Consider the following 22,191-nt stretch of genomic DNA (forward strand, 5'->3'; position numbering starts at 1 on the left):
ATTCAGAAAAGGGGCCAAAAATAGGCACAAGAAAGTGGCATTGCATGGAATGTTTTGACAATTTTTGGGTACTTTTCTTTGGGTAAATAATCTCAGGACCCTTGTTGTGTTCTGAAGATGAATGAAGGTCTCATTGGTTTGGAACAACACTAACGTGAATAATTAATAACAGAATTTTTAATTTTTTGATGAACTACCACTTCAAAGAAGTTGCAGAAATAAACCAATCACTGGGAACTTGACCCAACCCAGCAAACAATTTTGTGTTTAATACACGTCTAATAGACATCTAAACGTAGACAGCTTGGCTAAAACAAGGCTAAACTTGGGCTTTTAAAACTGAGGTCCTGACTCTCTGCGGTTATTAAAAATTCTCATAAAGAATATGGGTGAAACCCAGGTTTCCTGGCCAAATTCCCTCAACCATCATGGGCTCCCAATCATCCCCATCCATCGAATTGGCTCTATCACCATCTCTCCACTCCACCGATAGCTGGTGTGTGGTGAGCGCACTGGCGCCGTTGTTCTGTGGCTGCGGTCGCAAAATCCAAGTGGATGCTGCACACTGGTGGTGGTGTGGAGACCCCCCCTTATGATTGTGAAGTGCTTTGGGTGCATGACCATACAAGATAATTGCTCTATATTACTACACACATTACATTAGGCTAAATTTGCAATCTCTTTTCATTTTGGACATAAAACAACCACATAGCACACCTTAGCAGCCATATATTCTCTTTCTCTCACGCACACACACACCAATCTTAATGGGAACTGTATGTTCTCTCCCTCTACCCCAACCTTTAACCAAACCCTCACAGCAAACAATCCGCATTTTCAAAACACTTCATTTTCTGTGATTTGAGCCATTTCCCTCATGGGGACCAAAAAAAAAAAAAGTCCCCACAAGGTCAAAATATATATATGCTATTTTGGTGTGGTATTGTGGTATTTGTGAGGTACTGCTATATTTGGTCCCGACAACATAAGAAATACAAGGAACACACAATCATTTTGTTTCTTGTTCAAACTACTTATTTAAAATGAGCTGAAACACAAATCTTTAGATTTTTTGGGGGACAACTTAATTGTTTTATGTTAAATTTACGTACATTTGTTATGGTAACAATCCATTTGAGTTGAAACAACATGAAAGAATAGTGTGGGACAAACACTACTTAGAAATATCCTATAACATGATTGCCAGCTTCTGCACCACTCATATTGTACAGAATATTCTTCGGTTGTATAAAATGCTAATAATATTGTGATGCAGGGGTCGCTACAGAACACCAAATAACAAGTTTTTGCCAAGGGATGTTTCTTTTATTAAGTTCAGCTCCCATTCATTAATAAACGTGCGACAGCATCAATATAGCAGGCTATTCTTAGACATCTTTTAGATTTTCACTGACAGCCCAAATTTAGCCTTGTTTTAGCCAAGATGATTATGTTTAGACGTCTATAAGACATCTTTTAAAAACAAAAAACGCTTGCTGGGAAGAAGTATCTACATGTATATCTTGTAAAGCTTCGTTTTTTTTAAACCCAGATTTTTGAACTAAAGGTATTCTCAAAATTATTGTGATGCAGGGGTCGCTACAGAACACCAATCAACAAGTTTTTGCGTAGGGATGTTTCTTTTATTCAGTTCAGCTCCCATTCATTAATAAATGTGCAACAGCATCAAACAAACAAAAAAAGAAGTCATCTTCAATTACAACCCAGGCCGAGCTCAAGACTAAAATCAATCTATACACTTATATACAACATCCTCGTTTTCGATTTTATTGATTATAAATATATACGGTATATACACAACTAAAACGAGCTTGGGTAAAAGGCAAACATAACAATGAGGCAAGGTAAACGTAGAGATGTAAAGCTACTGTACATGAATAAATAACGTAGAATAAAGCTGAGTGAACCCAACGTAATCACTGAGAAATGAATGAATTACGGCTCCCTTTTGTCTTTTGATTGGTGTATATAATCAAACTGATGTACAGAACATGTGACGATCCAGATCTAATTAAAATAGTCCTGTGATGGTCCAAAAACTGAAAATTTTTATTAATTACTCTCATATCATTCAAAACACCCAGAGACCTTCATTTTCAGAATACAAATTAAGATGGATTTTAGATGAAATCCTGGAGCTCTCTCACCCTCCATAACGGTCCAGAGATGTTCAAAATTCAGAAAGGAAACAAAAATATTGGTGAACCAAGTTGTTTTTACAGTGTTCTAGACACACGAAGTGGTGGCGCATGGAATGTTTTGACTTTTGGGTACTTTTCTTCAAATGTCATCTTGGGATACTTGTTGTCTATGGAGAATGAGAGCTCCAGGATTTCATCTAAAATATCTTAACTTGTGTTCTGAAGATGAACGAAGGTCTCAGTGGTTTGGAACGACACTAGGGTGAATAATTAATAACAGAATTTTCCATTTTTGAGTGAACTACCCCTTTAAAGAAGTTTCAGAAATAAACCAATCACTGGGAACTTGACCCAACACAACAAACAATTTTGTGTTTGATAGACGTCTAATAGACATCTAAATGTAGACAGCTTGGTTAAAACAACGCTAAACTTGGGCTGTCATTAAAAATCTAATAGATGTCTTAAGAATAGTCCAAAACTAGACAAGTCGTCAAGTAGACAATTTAGACAGACTTGATATGTGAAGTCATTCATTCATTCATTTGATGGCTAGTCTAGTTTTGGCCTATTCTTACACGTCTATTAGATTTTCACTGACAGCCCAAATTTAGCCTTGTTTTAGCCAAGACGACTATGTTTAGACATCGAGTAGACATCTATTAAAAACAAAAAACGCTTGCTGGGAAGTAGTATCTATATATGTACAGTATTTCTGTTAACGTTTCTTTTGTTTTAAATCCAGATTTTTTGATGCGTTTACTTTCTCCAACTAAAGCAACATTGTTCAGGAGCAGATAATATAATATTATATCACGTAACACACAAATAAACCTAAACGTTTCACTAACAAAGTGCTTCGAAAACATTCCACAGTCCCTCTTAGTGAGAAATGCGTTACATTTCTCATAGGTCAAACATAGTTTGGCTCAAGCGGCGACTTTATAGTGAACTTGACAGCTTACGGATTTATTTTCAACATCAGCTTCTGCACCACTACAAATAAGGCAGCACCTATATAGTCAACGCAATGGTACAGAAGAAAAATAACATTGAAATATGTAATAAACGAGTCAAATTCTTACGTAAGGAGTTTGTGATGCCTTCCTTATCAAGACTAAAACTCATTTCAGAGATCTGGCTCAGAAAATAAACGTTACCAATGGGGAGTGTAGGCCTACCAAGCTCTCGGTTGCATATGTACATTCATGTGTTTTAGGGCTCGGCTGCGTCTTCATCTGCTGTTTAAAGCCTTTCCCTCCAAGACCAGCTGAATCTCTTTGGCATCCAATGTCTCGTAGCGCAGTAAAGCCTCCGCCAGGTTTCTGTGCTCTTTAGCACGGGACTTCAGGAGAGCTTTAGCACGCTCGTAGGAATCCTATGTAAACAAATAAGCAAGTCAGAAACTAGAATAATAAATTGGTCGTCAGTTTAAAAAGTGCTTTTGGTAAATTCTGTGTGAAAAGGAAGTTGCTGGGACTTTTATTTCAGTATTTTGATGTGCTTCAAACTGAAACAGAATATCAAGTAGGGGGTGTTGCTTTCTATTTGCACATCATTCACTCATAGCAAACTAACGGTTAGAGAGGATATTAATATGCAGTTGCTATAGAACAGGCATGTCCAAGCTCGGTCCTGGAGGGCCGGTGTCCTGCAAAGTTTAGTTCCAACCCCAATCAGACACACCTGGGCTAGCTAATCAAGCACTTACTAGGCTTTCTAGAAACATCCGTGCAGGTGTGTTGAGGCAAGTTGGAGCTAAAATCTGCAGGACACCGGCCCTCCAGGACCGAGTTTGGACACCCCTGCTATAGAAGCACTCGAGTTGATGTCAACAGAAGGACTGATACTCCAATCGTGAAAGCAAATGGTCAGATTTTGATTGAATATTACCAAAACAAACTGTTTTTAGCGGATTAACTTTACAGATTCATTATTCACCTTAAGAACGACAAAGCAGTCTAGCAAAATAAAGATCGTACATTCTGATTTTAATAGAAAAATACTAGTTTACCCTCAAAAGTATCCGGACTTCATGTTCAATGGCTGCCTGAGTTTCTGGGCTCTGCTTGGTGAGGTCGCTGTATGTCATCACACCCAACTATTACGAAAGCAAACAATGGCAATGGCATTGTGTTATGTTATTATATAGCACTGAAAAACCTTTTCCAAAATTCCTCAAAAAGGTTAACATATTACTTAAAAACATAAATACAAATATGTATACAGATATTGTGTGTGTGTTTGGGTATATTATATATATTTTACAGTTGAAATCAGAAATTAGCCCGCATTAAACATTTTTTAAAAATATTTCCCAAATGATGTTTAACAGAGCAAGGAAACTTTCCCAGTATGTCTGATAATATTTTTTCTTCTGGAGAAAGTCTTGTTCGTTTTATTTCGGCTAGAGTAAAGCAGTTAAATAAAAAAAAAAAAAACATTTTAAGATCAAAATTATTAGCCCCTTTAAGATTTTTTTTTTCGATAGTCTACAGAACAAAGCATTAGTATACAATAACTTGCCTAATTACTCTAACCTGCCTAGTTAACCTAATTAACCTAGTTAAGCCTTTAAATGTCACTTTAAGCTGCGATTGTTACAAATATAGGATTAATCTACAAGTAAAAAGAAATGTATCAATCCGCAGGTCACGTGTGTTCCGAACTGTGTGCCGTGACCCGTACGAATCATGGACGAACCATTATCCGTTACACTGCTAATATATATATATATATATATATATATATATATATATATATATATATATATATATAATTGATCTGTGGAACATTTACAAGTATAAAATTTAACAATTTACAAGCAGAAATTCAAGAATTACAAATTTAAAACATTTTCATATATAAAAAAAATGTTTGCATGTATAAAAATATTACAACATTATTATTATAGTATAAAATTAAACACATTTGCCATTTCATTTGGCTTTTTGAAGACTAGGAGAAAACACGAGATTAACTTTTTAAATCTACATAGAAACATAAATACGTAAATACGTTTTAAATACGTATATTTGTTTTATTACATTTACTTTTATATAAAAGCACATTTCATAATTTAGTAATAATAATAAAACACTTATTTTCCTGCTTATATTTCTTCCCTCTTACACACAAGCAATACTTTTAGTTATGAGGTATGTCAAAGAGGGATCACCACATTTTGAGTTCCTTAGAATCATCAAGATTATGCCTACTTTGTACACAATAAAATAAAAGAGTGGTCAATCTGATTGTGCTGTAGGGTATCCGCAGGGTCTTAAACTGTCCTAAATTTCAAAAACAAAACTTTAGGCCTTAAAAGGTCTTAAATTCCCTGAAACATGGTGTTGTAGGTGTTAAAACATTTTAAACAGGTCTTTATTTTCCTATGTTCATGTAAAGCTACCCAATCAGGCTGATACCCATTCAAACACTAACATTACATCTCAATTAAAGTTTACCAATATGGATTAATTATCTTCCTTACAATAGCATCTGTTTTTAATGGATTTGTAGTGTTTTAACTGGGCCAAAAAGGCGTTTAGCCTTGTGCAAGTCTGAAATTTCATTCATAATGGTCTTAAAAAGGTCTTAAAAAGTCTTCAGAAACCTTGTAGATCAGATCAGATGTTACAGTATACAATTCGATACTCCAGTATACTTCTTTTGGATCGTGGAGTTGTCTGTAAAACTGCTCATATAGGTCACAATACCCTTGATGGAGAGTCAAACTGACTGTCAGCATCATTTTCTAAATAAACAGCATAAATGGAAAACTCACATTCAGAAAAAAGACAAACCTTTTCACTCATGCCAAATCTGGTCACCATCATTTTAGCTATTTTTGTAGCGCTGTCAAAGTCACTTGATGCTCCTATGCAAAAAATAAATAAATAAATAAAACATTTCACATATGAAACAAACAGAAATAAGCCTTATTTGAACTTAAATATTTTCATGTGGTGTTTTTTACACATTTGCATAATATCAATGTACATTACAATAAACATTTTATACACATACAGCTGGGTTAACATGTGATTAAATATATAAAATGAAAATAAAACACACTGAATTAGACGAGGACAGAAGCAAGATTATTTGTGAATGAAAATGAAGACTAAACTGTTGGTCAAAAGCATTTTTTGTCAACTGGAATAAATAAAATAAAAATCGCAATAAATAAAAAACTAAATAATAATAATTCCTTACATTTACATAGTGCTTTACACATTTCTGTGGGAAATATCCTCATCCACCATCAGTGTGCAGCATCCACCTGGATGACACGATGGCAGCCATATTGCACCAGTCCGCACACCACACACCAGCTGATTGGTGGAGAGGAGGCAGAACGATGAAGCCAATTATGATTTGGGGAGGGTTAGGAGGCCATGATTGACAGACGCCAGTGAGCAGATTTGGCCAGGATGCCGGGGTTAAGCCCCTAGGCTTTTTCGAAGGACATCCTGGGATTTAATGACCACAGAGTGCCAGGACCTCGGTTAAACGTCTCATCCGAAAGACGCACGCTCACTGAGCAGTATAGAGTCCCCATCACTATACTGGGGCGGTAGGAGCCACACAGACTGCAGGTTGAGCGCCCTCTGCTGGCCTCACTAACACCACTTCCAACAGCAACCTAGCTTTCCGTTGTGGTCTCCCATCTAGGTACTGAGAAGGCGCAGCCCTGCTTAGCTTCAGTGGGCGACCATGTGAGAGTTAGCTGCCGGCTGAAACTAAAAACTAAACAAAACTAACAACAGTCACTGAAAAACTAAGTGAAATAGAATAATAGTTATTAAAAAATAAAATATGTATCTGATCTGCAGCTTTTTATTGAACATTTTTACACAGACAAAAGTTTGTGTTTATTTATGAAAACATCTTTTCTACATTTAAAAAAAAAAGTTTTTGTTTTTTTTATTTGCCAAAAATGTGAACTAGGCATGTTTAACCACAGTTTGGTCTTTAATTTGAAGAAGTTTTCCTGAATTCTTCATATTTCGTACTTTTTTTTGATGCATTTAAATGGTTTTGGATTCAGTGTTTGTTCAAACTATTATTATAATTTTGATTACTAAATGCCGGCTCACACTGTGAATTTTTTTATAATCCTGAATGATTGTAGCATGTCAGACTGCATGAACAAGGCTCCCATGTCACACTGTAAGATCAGCTGTCAAAGTCTGACTGAATGAATATGAAGATGAAAGAAAACACCCCCAAGTTTGACGTTGTGACACTTTCACTATCCCACGTTCAGAAATGATTCCTCACAGTAAACGTAAACAATCTGTAGCGGCAATTTTGCACACAGCGTGTCTCAATGATAAAACCAGGAAGAAAAAAACTGTTTTGACATTCCCCCGCGGTCATTTGAACTATCACTTGGATTGCGTCGTTAGATTCCGCGCTCCTATTGGTTCTTCATAGCAGCTATTATCACACTGCAAGAAAGTGTGAAATCTGACACTGCCAGAACTTCATCGGAGGAAAAAACTGATCGCAATGAGCATTGTGAACATGCCATACCAATGATAAAAGATCAGCGATTTTAGCCTAGGATTTCAGGAATCTTTTAGGATTTCCCAAATTTTTCTCAGATGACAAAATCGTGGCTGAAATCTCTCAGTGTGAGCAGGGCTTAAAAGGTTTGCACAAGATGTTAAGATGTAAGTGCAAACACTAATCTTTGCTCTGCTCGACATTGGACGTGTTATGTTAACTCTAATGAACTAGAATATATATATATATATATATATATATATATATATATATATATATATATATATATATATATATATATATATATAAACCAGGGGTGTCCGAACTAAGTCCTGGAGGGCTGGTGTCCTGCATAGTTTACCTCCAATTTCCTTCAACACACTTCCCTGGAAGTTTCTAGTATGCCTAGAAAGAGCTTGATTAGCTGTTTCGGGTGTGTTTAATTGGGGTTGCAACTAAAATATGCAGGACAGAGTTTGGACACCCCTGACATAAACAAAATAGAAATGTGTTCACAAGAACTAAAAGTAACTGAATGTGCAGCAAATTGAAAAATAGTATCGAAATTAAAAACGCAAAACTCTAATGCGGTGTTCATGCCAGAGGCAGCACGTGTGAATAAATCACGATATTCCTGCATAAATAGATTCATGAACATTAAGTTTACTTAATTCGCTTCATTCGTGCGTCAAATTCGCTTCACAATAGAATGGATTCGTGTCATGGACAGGACTTCTGTCTGCCCGGTGACTCTAGCTTCGCTGCTAAACAGCTAACATGGATTTTATTGAGAGAGTAGCTGTGCTTTATGTGCTTTAGGAAGGCTCAAAAACAGCATAGATTGATGACTGAGTCCACTAGATCCTTTCAGAGGTGCACCCTGCTCTGCGAGTTCATCAACTCCTTCAGAAACTGGACCTGGATAATGAAAACTTTCAGCGGTGCTTCTGACTGAGCCGAGCGCAGTTTGATGAGCTGTTGTCTGGTGTCACAGGTGGATTTTTCCCTCGGGACAGGCGCTACGTCGTAATCACACCCCTACGAGAGTAAGCTCCTGATTGGTTAATGTGGCGCAAATGTTCGCTAAAGTTCAGATTTTCTAACTCGAGCAATTGGCACGTCAAACATGCACAACGCTCTCGCTCCGCAGGATGTCCATTCGCATCTTTGCATTGACGCTTCATCCATGTCTGATGTTAACGCACCATAATAGCCTTAGACAGCAGAGCTAACGGTTCCGCAACATACCTGTGGTGATATTTTCATTGCCAAAAATGAGCTCCTCAGCCACTCGACCACCCATACTGACATCCATCTGAGCCAGAAGCTGAGCACGGGTTTCACTCCAGCGGTCATTCTCGGGAAGCATGGACACCTGTGAAGAATTTAGATTGAATTGAGATACTTTATTTAAAGAGGACCTATTAAACTAAAATAAGTATCTGGTGTCCCTAGTGTGTTTGTGTGAAGTTTCAGCTCATAATACCACACAAATAATGCTTTATAACTCTTTGAAACTGACCCTTTTAAGCTTTGAATCTAATTGTGCCATTTTGGTCGCTTTAAATTCAAATGAGACTGTGCTCTTTTTAAAAGAGGGCGGAGCTACAAATACCTGTGTGTCAGCATAGTGGCAGATTCAAAACAGGACTAACTATGAATGGAAAATGTCAAAAGTAGTGACTAAGAAGAAGGCAGCATATGGAGACTCAAGTGTGTATTTATTTATAATCCTCTTAGTCGCTGACAATCTTCAGCAGGTGAAAACTGTAATAGCAGACAGCTGCTTCTCACTCAGGGCTGTCTATGCTAAAGAGTAAAGATCGGCACAAATGGGCGGGGCTTTCCCCCTCTGATGACATGTACAAAGGGAGAATGTCAATCATAGCGTTTCTGTTTTTATCAAGTCTGATTATTAAAAATAAAACGAATACATCTTTATCATTAGAAGCTGGTTATATTCACCCCTTAAAACCCCTTTTAAACCCCTTATAAAAGTGATTTTTGCATATGTCTCCTCTTCTTTTTCATTCTTTTATAACACATTTTATCTGTTACGTTTTTTTACCATTTGTTTTTATCTCTTTTATACTTGTTTCTTTTATTCCTGTTTGTGTAAAGCACTTTGAACTGCCACTGTGTATGAAATGTGCTATATAAATAAACTTGCCTTGCCTTTAAACAAACGGATTAGATGTGTATCTAAAAGCTACACACAAAAGGTACTCACATGACCCAAAGTTGGGCCTCTTGGCATAATAGTGGCTTTATTAATGGGCATGGCGTCTTTGGTGTAGTACGCAATAATAGCATGGCCGGACTCGTGGTACGCGGTGATCTCTTTATTCCTCTTGTCGATCTCGGCACTCCTGCGTTCTGGCCCTGCAGAGAGGGAAAGCCAATGGAGAACATGAACATATGACAATATACAGCTGAAAGCAGAATTATTAGCCGTGCTGTATGTTTTTCTGTTTAATAAGCTTTCAACACATTTATAAACATAATAGTTTTAATAGCTCATTGCTATTAACTGGTTTCTTTAGTCTCTGCCATGATGACAGTACATAATATTTGACTAGATATTTTTTAAGATACTAGTATTCAGCTTAAATTGACATTTTAACTAGTTTACTTTGGCAGGTTAGCGTAATTAGGCAAGTTATTGTATAACAGGGTTTTTTTCTGTAGACAATCGAAAACAAAAATATTACTTTGTTTATTTCGTTACAAAGCATATTGGATTGTCAAAATGCCAATAGCAGGGAGGTGTGAACAAACAGAAAGTGTGACCTGGAAGTCATGTTCGTGCAGTGTGACGTTAGCTATGTTTCCATCAAAAGATGCGAATAAAACTTATGCACAAAACTGGATTATCGCATAAAAGACGTGCTAATGAAGCAGCGTTTCCATCCAACGAGTCAAAGAGAACAAAATCGTCACTTCCTGATTAACTGCCGCCAAATATCAACAATAAAAACGTAATTTGCTGCAGTAGGAGAAGCTGCGCGAGTCTTTTCCTTTATTTAATAAATGACTTGCGCCTCAGAAGACAAATACCGACATACAATGAATGCCTGGTGGCATTTGAAGGCATGAGACGCGGAGTGCAGGCGGTCTTAACAATTCTTGAGGTCATTAATAATATAATAGCACTACTACTGAGATGGTTAAGGCGCTTTAGAATGACCAAAACAACATTTCAGATGGTTTACAGTGTGCTCAGCCTGCTGGTTTGTCCATTCACACACATTTTTATCATTACATGATCTTTTATAACAAACTCATATCACTTTTATTAATGCGCATACTGAGATGTGTTCGGTAAAAGTGTTTCCATCGTAGCTTATGCGCATCTTTCCTTCAAATAAAAAGCTTATCCTAATCAGTTATGCGCATTTCCAAAACTCATGTGCATCTTGGCGTTTCCATCAACTGCATATCCAAAATGCGCATAAAATTAGGAGGATGGAAACATAGCTACAGTCTACTACAATCTTTTAGGATTATTACAAATCCCACAGTGCGAGACAGAGTAAGATTTCAAAGATTTTGATAAAAGCCTTTAAGCAAAGTCCCTTTAAGGCAAGTCATTTCAGTATGCTCGGGCATTCCGTCTGAATGGGGAAACGTTAAATTCTCCAAAAACTGTTTGCCAAGCTTACGATTACATTACATATTTGTAATCACCGATACAATTAAACAACAGCCGTCTCAGGATTTCATTTTTAAACGTTCGAATCAAACAAAAGCAGCATTTTTTCAGGTTTCCCGAGCTAATGAGCACTCGAAAGAAACGAGATCACGACACCAACCTCATTTATGGCCGTTCTACACATTATTTACATTTACATTTAGTCATTTAGCAGACGCTTTTATCCAAAGCGACTTACATTATCATCCTCTGAAGAATGATCGTCTAATCGCGCTGCTCTTCTGAGGTAATTCACAACTTGGTCTTGATGGTGAATCTCCTTCAGAAATGACAGCGACTCTTTGTTTACAAGTTTGTGGGCGTTTCAGTAGTTGCTGCCATGTGAAGCGCGTTTGACAGGATGGATTGTTCCTCGTATTCCGTTTCATACAGATTACAAAACCAGAAAACTTTTGTTTTCAAGTGTAGTTGGTTCATTTAAAAGTACAGATTTCAAGCTTTATCTGGATATATTTCTTATGTCTGTAAAGCAAGTATTCACTGAGATTCCAGTGCATTTGTTGAGCACAAAACTGTCGTAAAAGCACACGTCTGGTTCGAGATTTTCCCCCGGAGTATTGTCAGTCTATAGCGATTGATAATTGGCTCCTGTACTAGTAGGAGGAGCTTCATTCACAATATTGACTTGACTTTTCCCCATTCAAACTATATGAGTGGCACGTCTTGTGTATTCTATAGTCTTTGCTTTATTTACACTGTAAATAAGACTGGGTTCCACACAGTCGATTTGTGTTGGGACAACATGAAGGAATTAAGTTAACTTATTTGTTTTGTTTAATCCATTTAAATCTGTAAAAACTAGTAAGTTGCAACAAAAAACAGCTCATCTTAACTAAATAGTGTGAAAAAACAGCCAAACATCATCACAGAGTGTAAGTTTTTGAGTGTTAGGGCTGGCCAATAAAAAAAACATTACGACACTAAAACAAAACAACACTAAATTTCTTTAAATATAATAATAATAATAATAATAATAATAATAATAATAATAATCTCCAAGTTATGAGCATGTTCACTTTTTCATGGAAAAACTGAAGTCGACACACTTACCCATCAGTATTTTGTCTTTAGCAAACTCCAGCTCCTTCATGGTCACCATGTCTTTACCGTCCACAGCAGCCTTAAGCGCAGCCTGATTTACCAGATTCTCCAGCTCGGCACCAGAAAAGCCAACCGTTCCTCGAGCAATGACCTCTGCCTCCACAGCTAAAGCCCATCAACAATTACCTTACTGCATTATTACATTTATTAAACGTTAAAGCCTTGTATATAAACACAGTGGAAGTCAGAATTATTAGCCCTTCTGTATATTTTTCATTATTAGCCCTTCTGTACAAATTTTCATCTAAAGAAGATTTCAAAAAAATCAACACATTTCTGATCATAATAGTTTTAATAACTCATTTCTAATAACTGATTTATTTTATCTTTGCCATGATGACAGTAAATAATATTCGACTAGATATTTTTCAAGATACTAGGATTCAGCTTACAGTGTGATTTAAAGGCTTAACCAGGTTATCTAGACATGTTAGGGTAATTAGGCAAGTCATTGTATAACGATGGTTTGTTTGGTAGGCAATCCAAAACAAATATAGCTTAAGAAAGCTAGTAAAATTCACTTAAAAATGGTTCTTAAAAAATAAAAAATTGCTTTTATTCTGGCCGAAATAAAACAAATAAGACTTTCTCCAGAAGAAAAAAATATTGTAGGAAATACTTTGAAAAATTCACGAATCTTTTAAACATTATTTGGGAAATATTTAATAAGAAAAACAAATTCACAGGAGGGCTCGTCATTCTGACTTCAACTGAATGTAATAACTGAATATTTAACAGGACACTCACCGGAGTCCACTTTAATTTTTTTAAGGTACCACTTGAGGATTTCTGTGCGGCCCTTCACATCTGGTCTGGGTACAGTGACCTGCATATCGAAACGGCCGGGCCGGATCAGAGCACTGGGGAAGAAGACAGCATTCAGATATCTGATCAATCAGTAATGGTGTAGAAAAAGAACCTTTAAATCTACAAACTCTCTTATATCATCTCTTTGGTTAACACTAGGGTTGTCACCAGTGATGGGGATAATGGCGCTATAAACTGCGTTACTAACGGCATTACTTTTTTCAGCAACGAGTAATCAATTGAAATACTGTTCCCCCATTACAACGTCATTAAGGTTACTGACGATACTGGAATTCGATACCAATCAGTAGGCCCACACGGTTTTCTGCAAATTTTTAGCCCATCATTAATACATTTAATTACTTGAGTGAATGGGTGTAAATCTTTATTTATTCAGTTTTTAAAATATTTACAGTAATATTATTGACTAATGTGAAAATATTCATCTGATTTACGTACAATACAGCTTGTACAGTAATATTGTCTTTTAGTAGAGATATTATATGAGAGACTTGCTTTGTTTACCAAATAAAGTGAATCTAACTGGATTTTTTAAGGACATTAAGGTTTTAGTTATGATACTCCCAAAATAATAAAGCAGAAATACGTAGATTTTTACCAAAATTCTCTGCAGAAATAGCAAAAAACGTTCGCAGATTCAGTCTGGCCCTACTCATTAGTACTGAAATTTTAAAAACGTCCATTTCCCGCTAACATCTGAGCGCTGTTTAGCACGTTCCTAAACACAGCAACTGTTGTTGACTGAGTGTAAACACAGATACAGGGACACTGGAGCGTTTTAAAGCTGCGATTCATCAGCGGCTCGATCGTATGTCAACTTATAGACAAACCAGCTGATCGACGTGACTTTGAAACGCTCCAGTGTCCCGAAGTAGCGGCTCTTTTGACAATACTAGTTAACGATATCTTAAAAAAAGCTGCCTTTAGTTTTTAGATGTTTGGAAATAAATTAAAACTCTACACACTTATCCAAAGCTTCAGGGAAGTTTGTTGCTCCAATTATGATGACGCCTTCATTTGGCTTGAACCTGGAGAAGATAAAAAGACAATTAGCAAAACTCACAATCCTTTCACTTGTGTTGCCACCAAGCGGTACGGGTCAGCAGACCAGGGGGTTTTCAACCTTTTAGGACTAAAGTCATAACTAAACAGGAAGAAGTGGAGTATGCATATATTAGTGGCATTATTGAAGTAAGCTCTGCAATCAAACTATTATTCAAATAGTTATCACAATCAAACTTTGTATTCTATCTTATGGTTCATATGGTTCCTATTGTTTTATTGCATCTTTATATTGTTGTGCTGTTTTTGCTTGCCTTGTATTTTTAGTACTTTACCTTGTTAAGCTTTGAGTCTAAGAAAAGCGCATCACAAATAAAATGTATTATTATTATTACTGTCATAAGAATTTGCCATATTTTCCGACAAGATCCACACACACGGCTGTCAGTTAAGGACCTCATACATTCTCACACACACACACAATTATTAAACTAATAAAAACGATTATATCTACCTCTAAACCCAATTAAAACGAACTGAATTTGAAAACAAAAACTCAAAACGAAATAAAAAAATAAACTAATGTAAAATCCAGACTATTATAAGCTTGTGCTGTGAGAATCTTATACCGGCCCATGCCTAGTACAGTTCACTATTTTGGTACGTCTGACCATTAAAAAGGAATTAAAGGCATATCGTACTGTACTGACCCATACCACTCAGTGTGAATGACCCATTAGACAGAGTGCAGCAATAAGTCGTGATGAAGTTCTGTATCAAGGCTCACCCATCCATTTCTGCTAGCAGCTGATTGATTGTCTGTCTAGAATAGGGGTGCATGGGAGACTCGATTCTCTTTCCTCCAACACTGTCCAGCTCATCAATGAAGATAACACAAGGAGCATTGCCTTTAGCTTCTCCTGGAGGACAAACGCAGGGGAAATACTTTAACACATGGTTTTATTTTATTGTACGTGCTTAAGTTGAATTATTTACACATTTTGGGTTTTTTTTATATTATTTTTGTTCTTTTTTCTTTGTAATATTGCCATAAAATCCATGAATCAAGTTACATACAGGTGAAGTCAGAATTATCAGCCCTCCTGTGTATTTTTCCCCAATTTCTGTTTCTGTTCAACACATTTCTAAACATAATAGTTTTAATAACTAATCTCTAATAGCTGATTTCTTTTGTCTTTGCCATGATGACAGCACATAATATTTGACTTTTAAGTTTTTCAGGATACTAGGATTCAGCCTAAAGTGACATTTAAAGACTTAACTGGGTTAATTAGGCAAGTTGTTGTATATCAGTGGTTTGTTCTGTAGACAATTGAAAAAATAATGCTTAAGAGCTAACATTAATTACCTTAAAATGTTTTTAAAAGGTGCCCTTTAATGAAAATCTTGGTATACCAAGGCATAGAGGAATAATAAAACATTAGTATATGGAAATGAACATACCATGCTTCCACCAGACACCACTGCTTCCTTGTTTACATGTAAATTCCACAAGTGTAAAACCCCAATGGACAATTGGCCAATCAGAGTACAAAACAAACTGTGATGAGACTCATGGGCCACGCCCTCAGCATTTGCATGTATGACTACTTTAGGTCATTCATGCGGACCTGACGAGGAGTCACGTCATCAAGAGCACACAGACTCATATTCAGCTCTGAGATGATAAATAAGGCTCTAAAATCATTAACATGCACGGCTCAGGCTGCATTTGATAAGCCAAAGTGATAGAGCAGTGATCATTTTCCTACCTTAGTTACTTTAAGCGGATTTCACTTGCTATGTGTGTGGGACTTTTATTTTGAAAATGCGAGCCCCAAATTGTTTACAGTGCATTTACTTCAAGGATTTACAGATTACATATTTATTCATCACTACTCCGAAGAGGCGTAAAGTATGCTTAGATACATCTTTTGCTAATTTAAGGTGTTTACTGTGAAATTTGATGCCTATCTTTCAACAAACACATGTAGATGCTGAATCATGTCGAATCACTCAGCTCAACTGCCATCTGTTAAAGTAGAGGTTGATATTAATTCTTGGCTGTTTTCTTTGACTGTAGCTTCAAAATACAATACGATACAGCTCTATCACTCTCTTTTATCAAGTTTAATTATGGTTTAGCCTTTATCCACAGAGCAAAAAAAGTTAACATTACTCTTGATTGGGTTTGTCTGTGCTGTGTGTGTGCGTCTGTAAGTGCTGCATGTCAGAGCGGAGCTCACTAATATTTAAGACACAAAACATATATGGTCAATTATGAACCTTCTGATTCTGTGGGTATTTATGGAATAATAAATTAGCTTATAAAACCATTTCTGGAGATTTTTTTTTACTTGCCAAAGTCATAAACCTACTATGTGGATACGAGCGAACCATTTAACTTATTAAACCAATGCAGTATATGGCACCTTTAAAATAAATTTCAACTGAATTTATTTGAGTTAAAACAAAACAAATAAGACTTTCCAGAAGAAAACTAGAGATACTGTGAAAATTTCCTTGCTGTTAAACATCATTTGGGAAATATTTGGAAAAAGAAATTCACAGGAGGGCTAATATTCTGAATTCAATTATATATAGAAAAAGAAATACTTTAAAACATGAACAACCTAAATACAATTATTCAGCTAGCATAGATAAGAAAAAAAAGAGCACTTCTGGCTACTTCCAGAGAATTTTAGGCACACTTTATGAAATAATTGTGAAACAGACAGGCTGGGATCGTCATTTGGAGTGCAATTATGTAAGATAAGCACTCACTGAAAAGATTTCTGATTCGACTGGCACCGACTCCAACAAACATCTCGTCAAACTCTGATCCAGATGCGTAGTAGAAAGGCACATCCGCCTCACCTGCCACAGCACGTGCCAACAGGGTCTTTCCTGTACCTGGAGGCCCAACCAACAAAATTCCTGCAAAATATGTGAACGAATAAAGAATATGTAAAAACAAATGACTACTACTGATAGTATTACTGTTACTGATAGTGGTGTAACGGATCATAAATCACACAGTTTGGATCACATTATAGTTTTTTAGTCACGGATTGGACCATTTTTCGGATTAGCCACAAGGGGGAGAAGACCAATGTAATTTGCTTTCCATTTATTACAGAAACATCGCTGCAGGAAACATTTGGTTTTAACAAACAGAACGTAGAACCTGTAATTTTATTAAAAATAAAATGAAGAAATGATCAGCTGAATGAAAATAAGCTGTAAAATATTGAGTACTGTGAAAAACTCACTGTCACTGCTACTGTTGCTGATAACGCTAAATGTATAAATCTAACATTATCATTTGTACAACCCATATTTATTTTTAGTCTCATTTTCAATAAATGATTCAGTGATTCAATCATAAAACTTACTGTTTCATTGCTAGATGATAATTTTTGAAGAATTATTCAGTGGCATTTTTGATGTCTGGGCACCTATTGGTTAGTTGCTGCCCACTGAATGCATTAATGCAGGCTAAACAAATAGTGACAGAAAACACCTTTAATAATCTAAGAAACCCACCACATCCTCAATAACCCACCACAACTTCTTCTGTCATCATTATATTTTACAGGAAAGACTAAAAGCTTTCATACATGTGATTTGAACGACACGAGAAGCGATCTCTCTGTGATGTTACAAATTTGGGATTAACCTTCAATAGGATTGGGTCGATCCCAGAGAGCAGTGCACGTCGGAAAGTTTAACAAGGATGTACCGCTGGATCGTGTCTCACTATAGTTGTTAAACATATTTAATTAATCTTGTCTCTATCTAATGACTCTTCTGTCTTTTGAATCTATAACGTAATGTGTCACAGCATCAGTACACTGCTTCAACCTTTCACTTTCACGCTTGTACTTAGTAATTTTAGCGAAAACCTCAGATACTGTTGGTTGTGCACCTTTTTTACCAACCAAGTTTGTTGATGCCATTATAACGACACCTATCACTCTGCCTATTCATGCCAGCCCAGTGGAAAAAGTGATTGACAGGTGATAATGTGTGTAATTTATCTTTATTTATGATTTGTTTATGGGTGAAACAAAGCCCATGTGGGTCAGATAGTTGAAACGGTAGGCTACAAATATTTAATTTGTTATGAATTAATTAATTATTCATAAATAATTAAATTTACCGCCGCCTACGATTATGATGCCATCGTGAGGTTTCACATTAGACATTGTATGATGCCAAATAGGTCGACATCGCTCAAGTAAAAAAATGTATTAATCCGCGGGCCACGTGTGTTCGGAACTGCGTGTTGTGATCCGTACGAATCACGGATCAACAATGATCCATACAAATTCCAACATCTAAAAGCATCACAAGAGAAGTGTATTAGGCAATATGTTGTAAATATTTTCACTGCAAACTAAATATTTTTATCATTTACACCACCATTTTTCTCAGAAAACATATTTCTAAAGGTGTTGCTGAATTTTCACCAGACGTTGATAACCAAAGAAATCCATATATGCAAAGAAAACAATATTAGTTTATAAAGTAAATGACACGGGGGAAAAGTATTAAACACATAAAGAAAGGGAGGTGTAGAAAGGCAGTGAAAGCAGAGACAGCAGCTGAAATCTCTCAGTAGTTCTTCAGCAACCCTCTGCCCTTCGTCATTGTAAATTAATATATTCGCTGCTTCAGTCCAACATCTACATTAGCAGGGGGATGAAGATGAGACCAGGGTGGACATTTCAGCAAGACAATGATTGAAAACACAGCCAAGGAATCTCTCAAATGCTTTCAGAGAAAGAAAATCAAGCTGTAGAATGGCCCAGCCAGACACCTGGCTCGAATCCAATAAAAAAATAAATAAATAAGCTTAAATTTGATAGACAAGAGCCACAGAATTATCAAGATTTTTACACTGTTGAAGTCTGTGAAAAACTTACACCTGGGCAATGCATGTGGCTTCATTCTCCATATGAGAGGCGTCTTTAAGCTGCCATCACCACAAAAGCCTTTTATATAAAGTATTCAATACATTTCTGTAGTTCAGCACTTTCTGCTTGTCATTTTTTGTTATTACACAGTTTTTTTCAGGTTTTGTTTTATTTTCATTTTTGTATTGTTTGGGTTTTTACCAAAAAATGGTTCAATTCCGCGTCAGCAGCTCCTTTACAAATATTATTCACAGAAAAAAAAAAAAAAACATGACGTGTTCAATTTTTCCCCCACTCTATATACATCCTTCATGATATATTGGATAAAAACATACAGGTCTACGTTTACATTATAATGTGACTATTCTTTTAAATAATTCTGTGTTGGAGATTTTTTATAATGTGTGTTCTTGCCTTTAGGCAGCTTCCCTCCTAAAACGGTGAACTTCTGTGGGTTCCGCAGAAACTCCACCACCTCCTGCAGCTCGTTCTTGGCCTCCTCCACCCCCTTCACATGCTCGAAGGTGACGTTCTTCATCTGGACCGGGTCCACAGCAGAGTCCAGGCCTGATGTGGTTCGGAATCGCACTGTCCGGAATGGTTATAATACAGTTCACACACACCAAACACACACACAAAGCACTCCACGGAGCATGCTCAGAGGCACAACATCACCAAACCAACCAAAAGATCAGTAACCAGAGCAAACGCCTGAATTATACATTCACACTGGCAGACATGACAAACAGGCAGTGTTGGGGAAGCTACTTGAAAAATGTAGCAAGCTAAGCTATTATCTACTCTACTTAAAATGTAGCTTAACTACACTAAAAGCTACCCCATAGGAAACGTAGCAAGCTAAGCTAAAAGCTACATGGCAAAAGTAGCTTAGCTACATCCAAGCTATTTTTGCAATTTTTATTTTTAAATCGAAGCAACTTAAATCCAAGTTAATCATATTTTAGAGATCAATAAAACTGTCAATTAAACATATGAGGCAGAATACAGTTCAATTATTTACTGTAAATAATATGCTGTACTAAACAGAAACAAATTATAGTATATAACAGCTAAAACAAAAAAAATCCAATATAAGCAGGTGTTACACATTTAAAATACTACAGGCATTTATAGTAAAGAGAAATATTTTGACATAAGCATTAATAAATTACACTACATAATGCAGTAATTTATAGTAGTACTTGTAATAATTACTAAAGTAGTTTTTGAGTACAGCATCAGAAATTAAGCTATTGCATCTTAACATGTACTTCTCGAGGTATGGTCATGAAAAATCCTGCTTCAGAAATAGCTCCTTTTCCTCAGTCATCATTCCATCAAGCAAGTTTCTCGTGTTAGCCTAATTTGGTCAATAATATCCAGCTGCAGGCCCGCAGAACCACACACGTTTTAGGCACACATAATCTAGGCATACCAAATATGGTTACGGCGGATGTTAATGTTATTAACGTCTTCTTGGACATCGTCATCGATATATTTTGATATATGTGGTTAATAAATATTGTACACAATAAACAATATAGTTTACTTTATTTCACAAATATTACGATGGAGACGGGCGAATGGGGGGAACGTTGTTTCCGATCGCCATTCAATTATAATAAACTTAACAGTTTTTTATCAGTCATCATAGATGATCAGTCATTATTGTCTGACAGAGTCAATATCTCAGATACTCGTTTGCTGGCCTTGCTGAAAGATCTAAATTGGACAGGTTTAATTTACATAATGGATTCATTTATAATGAAGGAAATAATAGCAAGTTAATATAGACAATAATACATTTTATATGTAATAAAAATCTTTTTACATGTAATAAATGTGTAACACTATATTAATATTTTACTCAAGCGATGTAATACTGTGTATTTGCTTAATTATCTAATAACTTTTTAATTAATGATTTCCCACATTAAATACTGTAAGCAAAATTTTGTTTTTAAACCAAAATTTTGCAATAGAAACAAATTAACTATTAATAATTAATTTAAAAATAATAATAATAATAATAATAAGTAAATATATATAACAGCTGTGACAGTTTAGTAAAAGATAGTAGTTTATAATCAGATAATCGGTTAAGATAATCAGTTTATAGCTATATTATATATTGTTTAAATGATTAACTATAGTCATTCATTTTAATGCGACACATTATTGTTTGCTTTTTATATTTTACAACAAACTTATTTTAACCAAGTATGATAATATTAAGATCCTAAAATTAGTTTATTACACTTAATCCCACAATTAGACGGTCTATTATGTTTTCTTTGTGTATGTGGACACATGAATAAATTCATAAGCGTCTTTAACCAATTATTTTTATTTACATATTTGAGTTCAGACACTGCAGAGATGTTAAAATGATCGTTACGATATAATAATAATGACTGAAATGGGAAACCATATTTGTGAAATTCAATAGGTGGCGATAATGCTAAAGAGTTAGTTAGTTACCATATATGGTTTGCCTAGATTGTGTGTGCCTGAAACGTGTGTTGTTCTGCGGGTCTGCAGCTGGATATATCTCAATTAGGTTGCCGACGTCACTGACCCGAGGTGGCAGTAACGCACCAAAAAGTTTGTTGTTAACCACCGTAAAACAGGAAGAATAAGAAATAATCATGCTCGCCATCAAATGGATTTACTTTCATCGGCTAGCCCAGTGTTTCCCAACCCTGTTCCTGAAGGCACACCAACAGTACACATTTTCAACCTCTCCCTAATCAAACACACCTGAATCAACTCAGAACATTAGAAAAGACCCCAAAACCTGACACGAATGGGTCAGATAAGGGAGACATACAAAATATGTACTGTTGGTGTGCCTCCAGGAATAGGGTTGGGAAACACTGGGCTAGACAGCAGCCTCACAGCCCTGTGAATGTCAGTTCTGTCACTTATTGATTCGTGATTGGTAAATGTAGCTTTG

The 22,191-nt window shown here is 36.0% G+C and overlaps 1 protein-coding gene across 1 annotated transcript in view; it reads right to left on the reverse strand.

The window, feature by feature from the left end:
• Positions 1–1,621: 1,621 nt before the first annotated feature.
• Positions 1,622–22,191, reverse strand: part of yme1l1b (YME1-like 1b) — a 29,997-nt gene continuing 9,427 nt past the window's right edge. The window contains exons 8-18 of the mRNA XM_056471168.1: positions 19,650–19,823; positions 17,101–17,253; positions 15,104–15,236; positions 14,280–14,342; positions 13,234–13,346; positions 12,436–12,591; positions 9,904–10,055; positions 8,922–9,048; positions 5,966–6,039; positions 4,177–4,263; positions 1,622–3,540 (exon numbers count right to left, since the gene is read on the reverse strand). Coding sequence (XP_056327143.1) covers positions 3,397–3,540; positions 4,177–4,263; positions 5,966–6,039; positions 8,922–9,048; positions 9,904–10,055; positions 12,436–12,591; positions 13,234–13,346; positions 14,280–14,342; positions 15,104–15,236; positions 17,101–17,253; positions 19,650–19,823 — 1,376 coding nt within the window. The 3' untranslated portion in view covers positions 1,622–3,396. The remainder of the gene's footprint in view (positions 3,541–4,176; positions 4,264–5,965; positions 6,040–8,921; positions 9,049–9,903; positions 10,056–12,435; positions 12,592–13,233; positions 13,347–14,279; positions 14,343–15,103; positions 15,237–17,100; positions 17,254–19,649; positions 19,824–22,191) is intronic.

Source organism: Danio aesculapii, chromosome 2 (assembly GCF_903798145.1).
Source record: "Danio aesculapii chromosome 2, fDanAes4.1, whole genome shotgun sequence".
Taxonomy (NCBI): Eukaryota; Metazoa; Chordata; class Actinopteri; order Cypriniformes; family Danionidae; genus Danio; species Danio aesculapii.